This window comes from Cyrtonyx montezumae, unplaced genomic scaffold (genome assembly GCF_038088225.1).
Source record: "Cyrtonyx montezumae isolate F1298 unplaced genomic scaffold, pur_monq_1.0 scaffold_2, whole genome shotgun sequence".
Classification (NCBI taxonomy): domain Eukaryota; kingdom Metazoa; phylum Chordata; class Aves; order Galliformes; family Odontophoridae; genus Cyrtonyx; species Cyrtonyx montezumae.
In genome coordinates this window covers 60592712-60598711 of record NW_027071936.1, presented here as the reverse complement: position 1 = coordinate 60598711, position 6000 = coordinate 60592712, and the positions used below count along the sequence as shown (strand labels likewise).

The following is a 6000-nucleotide window of genomic DNA, read 5'->3' as shown; positions in this document are numbered from 1 at the left end:
TCTCTAGGGAAGAGTCCCACTGATAGGCACAGAGCAGAAGGGGCCCTTCTAGGCAAGAGGAACTCAGGAAAGGGGGAAAGGTTAAGCTTCAAAGGGCATCTTAAACATCAGAGCCTGGGAACTTCACCATCTCAGTCTAACGGTGTGCTGAGAAGACTGAGGTATAGCATTTATGCATCTTCTGTTGTGCGTCACACTAATGTTTGGGCAGGTGCAGCTACTTTGATCTATGCCCTGCTCTCCAGCAGGGTTATTCTTCCTGCTTTCCTGCTGATGGCAACTGCACACAGTGAGAGCTTTGCAGCTCTGGACGTTCCCTCCCTTACTTTAGATCCTGGATTCTCAGACAGGAGCACGCTTTCCCCAGCCTCCTCCTCCACTGTTTGATCTGTGTTACATTACATCAGTGTGACTCCAGCCTCAGCACAGGACCAGCCCCGGGGTGGCATGGGAAGAGAAGGTGCTGAGAATCTTAGAACCATAGAGTTGAAAGGGACCTTTAAGATCATCTAATTCCAACCCCCTGCTATAGGCAAGGACACCTCCCTCTGCACCAGGCTGCTCACAGCCCCATCCAGCCTGGCACTGAACACCTCCAGGATGGGCAACAGCACTGGGCAACCTGTTCCAATGCCTCACCACCCCCACAGTAAAGATTTTCTTTCTGATACCCAATCTAAATCTTCCCTCTTCCAGTTAAATGCCATTTCCCCTTGTCTTGTCACTACATGACCTTATAAAAAGTCCCACCCCAGCTTTCCTATAGGCTCCTTCAGGTACTGGAAGGCCGCTGTAAGATCTCCTCAGTCTTCTCTTTTCCAGTCTGAAGAGCTGTCCAGGCATAGCATACCCTGTGGGAGGTCCTCACAGCACTTCTTAGCACTAACTCTGCTAAGGGCTATTTCTTCAAAGCACCTTCCCCCATGCTGACAAGCTCAGTAGTACCACAGCCTAAATCCAGCTACAGACTGAAAGCTGAGCACTGCTGAAATATCACCAAGAAAGTAGTCACCTCAAACACCCTCCTGACTGCAGGTTTTTTTTTTATTATTAACTCAGAATAAAAAAAGTTGCAGCAGTAACATTTCATTGCCCTGTAAAGTACTATGGAAAACTGCAAAAATATGTAAATAAGAATTTGTGAAACAACACACGAGCTTAGTGCTTGTTCAGGCAGTACAAATGCTCTACAACTGTTATGCTCAGGAAATAAAATCTCTATACTTCTCACCAGCCTGCAGGAAGGAGGGGATGGAAGCAGCCCCAGGTCCTGGCACTATGGGTGCATCCCGTGGTCTTTCCTGCAGACCAGCTCGGTCAGATCCCAAACAGCAGCCCTGTGGTGGTGGTGTGCAGAGAAATACCAAGCAGAAAGCAACAACTCAACGTCGTACAGCTGAGTGAAACCGAAGGGAACATCTGGGCCCACGCCTTCACGGTTAATGAGCACAAGAAATGAGCTCATGAAGCACTAATTGCCTGGATTGTTCTGTGCACAAGCATGGCCCTGGTACCTGCAGTTACAGCTTGTTTCCAGACCAATTATTTCATTAAAACGTTACCTCTGCATTTCCAGATTTGCTGTAACAAGTCTTTGCTCCATCCTTTTGGCTCAGCGCTTTGCCATTTCTTGGTTTAAGACCATGGAAGAGAAAGCCAGATAACAAAATCACAATCTCCGTAACATCCATCACCCCAGCAGCTTTTAAAACCTCAGACTGAAGATCTGTCCCCTTTCTCCTTCTGCAAAGCCAAGGGGCACTGCAGGACGACAGGAAGAACACACAGGGGATGCTCCTGCAGGTCCAAGGACATCAATTAGAGGTGTGATATGAGCCCACGCCTGGCTGGGAACCTGGGGGGGAAGCCACAGAGCTAAAAGCTGCTGAGCTGTGCAATGCAGCCGCTGCTTTTTGCTGCGGGGCTGCGGCAGGAGGGGTCTGATTCCCATGCAGCACAAAAGGGAAGGTGCATGGCAGCATGGGGGGAGGGCGAAGAAGAGAAAGGAGAATGCTGAAGGAGCCTAAAATACTCTCAAGGGTGTCCATTGACGAGAACTCTTCCAGACAAGCATAATACACACAGCACAGTACAATTCAGTAAGGCGTCGTTATCAGAAAAAGCTTCACAGCAAGCACCGTGATCTCCAGCACAAACGAGGACGCCGGAGCCATGGCAGTCCCTCTGACGAGGCAGAAAGCTGCAGCCTGCGCGGGGATGGAGCGCCGCAGTCCCGGCGCCCGCTGATGAGATGCTATCGGCGTTGCCACGGCAACGGGAGGATGCAGCCCCAGCAGCTTTGACTTTGCATAAACCGACAGTGGGTTCAGCTGGGGACGAGGCGCTGAGGGCGCTGCTGCTTCCCTCCAGCTCCAGGAACAAACACGGTGGGGCCATGTTCTGAATCCCTATAGCCAACGTCCTCTGCTCCCACCGCTCCTACAGCCCAAGGCGTTGTGTTCCCCACTATGCACACACCCCAGCTTTGCTCCTTCTCCTCCCAGATGAGCCAACACACACACACGGGCTGTTTTCCTCACCCATCGCTTCCACCTGGCTCCATCCTCCCTGTGCTGCTCTGTAACCTCTTCAGTATATATTTCATCTCCTGGACAGAAGGCAGAGACCCTCTCCAGAAGCTCCTCTCATGGCCAGGGCAGCCACTAGGTGAATGGCAGCCTCATCACTCACACCTTATCCTGTACCTCTGTCTCTTTGCAGCAGCCCAGCAGAAAGGGAAAACCACAGTGCTGCAGCTTTCCTTCTGACAAGCACTGCAGCAACATGAATTTCATAAAGGCAGCCCTTTGGGATAAAGTTCTACTCTTCATTTATTTATAAAAACGTTAAGGTCACATTATTTGCCCATAAATACTATATACATTGACTCAACTGCAATCCTAAGCCTGCGTGCAAGCATCCCATTCATTTTTCCCCACTGTCGCAGCATGGAATCAAACATCCCAACAACACAGAGCTGTAACATTTCTGCAGGGAAATGGCATCACAAAGGCCTACACCGAATCCTATGGGACAAGAAAAGAATCCCAAACACAGTGCACTTCTGTCGGGCAGGTGGACAGGCTGGTGCTGGCACGCTGCCCCTCCGCATCAGCTCCTTTCCTTCACAGCATTTGCAAAGTGGGCAAAGTGAGAAATAATTAAGGGCAGTTTCCTCGACAGCCTGGCAGCTGTCACTGCACACCAACAGACCTAGAAATGAAAGAGCAATCCAGCACAGGGAAGTAGAAAGTCCTGACATTTTAATTATCTGAAGAGATTACAAGATGAAAGTCTTCCTTGAGGCAAATGTATATTAGTATTGATATAGTCATTGTGCTTTTCAGTAAGAGAAATAGGAGTCTGTATTTACATAAGAAACTATAGTGTCTGAGATCTTTAAATATCATATTTATGGAAATGATTCTGAATTACAGCATTTACAAAATAAAAACAAGCTTGAATAAATATTCAGTCCATTAAATATTTTTTTTTCTCACAGAAGCAACTTTTTGTGCATATTTATTACACAACTGAAGTTTCTGTATTTTTGTCCTATAAAAGAAGCATTAGATTTGTCTTTTGTTTTTCTTTCTAAAAATAAAACTGCAATAATCATTGCAATGTGAAGCCTGAGATTTAAGCCTGAATAAGTACCATTGCTTGCACCACGCGCCCGCCCAGCCCGCGCTGCTCCAGCCCTGCTGAGTGCTGACACTCCCACTCGAAGATTTCGTCAGAGGAACTCCAGGGAAAAAAAACAAACAAGAGAAATATAAATAAGGTGAGGGTAACACGTTGCAGCTGGCATTGGCTACAAACAGCATCGTACAGCTCGAGCGTGACATCAGCCAGGTGAAGCTGCTTCACCTGATTGGAAACGACAGCTACACCTTCCTATGGCTCATTAATGCACAACGTAAAACTGCATAACGAAGGGAATGCCCACACAGTAAAATAAAGCAAAAGAAAATCACACCGGCCAGTTTGGCTCTATCACTTGGAATGATGAGCTCTTGAGCATGACACTGCAAACAACTTCCCTCATCTCTTTCTTGACGTTATCATTTTGAAACACACCGTGTTAACACGGCACGTCAGGAAAAGGGATAAGCAAAGAGCTCTTGATTTCCCTTCCTCTGTAACCACAGCACACAGAGCCTGGCTTTTAATGTGGCTAACTCAAAGCTTGTCCAGACGGCTTTGAAACCTCGGTGCTCAGGGAGCTCTCACCATAATAGTTTGTGCAAGATCAGAGCAGGAACCCATGTGAGTCTTACTTCTTTCCTCTCCAACTGGAAACAGGAATGAATCCCTGGTGTTTCAAACAAATACAAATGTCTTCTGATTTGTTAGCATGAGTGAAGCAGCAGTATGCAGTATTTTACATGGTTACTCTGTCAAACGTGGACAGCACGGACCCTTCTCTGGTTGACCACTGTAGGACATTTCCAATACATCACTGCATGTTTGCCTTTTAAAAACTTGCACGGGATAAATCACTTGTCACAATACTGAGTTCTGCTGCTAAGCTCTTCCAAAAGTATTTCAATATTAATTCATGCATTCGCTAAGTCCATTTTGTTAAGTTTTAGGTGCTGAGATAGGAATCAAAACTCTGTCTTGTAGTTAATTCTGTCACCAGGATTTAGCATAAACAATGCTGATTATAAACAATCCCAGAATCTCAAAGCATGGAACTAGGAGTTATAAATCTCAGTGTTTAAAAGACAACTTGGAGTTATTACCATGCTCAGTGAAAGGCAACAGAGTCGTGCTGCCTCAGGACCCCCAGCGTGAATGCTGTGTGATTCAAAGTTTTGCTTTTAGAAATACTGAAGATGGATTCAAAGAACTCTGCTTTAATGAATCCTGTTGTAGGTAGCAAAACCCCTAGTGCTGGGGAGGTTGAACTGCAATGGGAGGGAGAGGGCTGACACCCATGGCCATGCTGGAGTTAATAAGCACATTTTGTGTCCAAGCTCTGGGGCTGCTCTGCTGTGAGGAACTGTTTAACCACCTGCTCTGTGCGTAGCATGACAGATAAGCAGCAACGCTCGGTTCGGTTCTCTGAGCCCTATTTTCTTTCCACACAGTGCATTTGTTCTGCATATGGCATCGTAACGTTAATGTTATAAATTTATGGAAGACTGTACTGCAGCCTTAGAGCTACAGACGCTTCATCCTTCCCTTTAGCAGCTTAGTAAAATGCAGTAAAAACTGTCTGTACAAAATCTATAACAACAGATGTCAAAGCTCACACACCCTCACCGGGTCCCTCTTTCACGTTAACGCTCGGCTTAGGTCAAACCTATTGGTCCATGTCAGACTCCAGTGCACACAGCAGTACTTTAATATGTCAGATACCAGCTTTGTCACTATAGAAAGGAGTGACATGGAACATGTAACAGTGAGTGCAAACGCGGACAGGCTTCATCTGACCATAACGAGGTAATGGCGCAGAGTGGGAGGAGCAGCGGGAACAGAAGATCTGAAAAACAAGAGGAGATTGCACTGAGTTCCTCGGAGAACAGAGTGGGGGAAAAAGCTGACTTCACCTACACACCGCAGTCATCCCACGTAGCTGAACAGCCAACAAACGCAGACACTCAGCGCTTGAAATGCCTGGGCAAGAGCACGTGGCTCTCAGGAGTTCCCCCCACGTCTAACCCAGTCTAACCTTGCCACAGCTCCTGCAGTGGTGCTTCCTGCGGATGACCGTGAACGGGGCCTTGCAGGCTGTGCAGTAGCTGCAGACTTCATCTGGAACCCAGTCAGGAGGATCTGTCAGAAGCACAGCGACAAAAGGGGGGATAAATCAAGAGGGAATAGCACCAAACATGCGACTGCCGTACGCTCCAGGGAGCAGGGAGGATGAAAACATAAAGACAGCTGCTTTCATCTAGGTGTCTCCAGGCACTGTGTGAGCAGGCAGGTGGGTAAGCTGAGGAATCAGGGAGGGCTGCCCCAAAGCTGTCACCTCCAGGACCAGCAAAGCAT

At 47.5% G+C, this 6000-nt stretch overlaps 1 protein-coding gene across 3 annotated transcripts in view; it reads right to left on the bottom strand.

The window, feature by feature from the left end:
- Positions 1–4927: 4927 nt before the first annotated feature.
- The window catches only part of ZFYVE28 (zinc finger FYVE-type containing 28), a 141589-nt gene continuing 140516 nt past the window's right edge, over positions 4928–6000 (bottom strand). For all 3 annotated transcript variants that reach the window (XM_065735855.1, XM_065735854.1, XM_065735853.1), the window contains 2 exons: positions 5681–5784; positions 4928–5491 (listed from right to left, as the gene is read on the bottom strand). In XM_065735855.1, the coding sequence (XP_065591927.1) occupies positions 5360–5491; positions 5681–5784 (236 nt within the window). In that variant the 3' untranslated portion in view covers positions 4928–5359. The remainder of the gene's footprint in view (positions 5492–5680; positions 5785–6000) is intronic.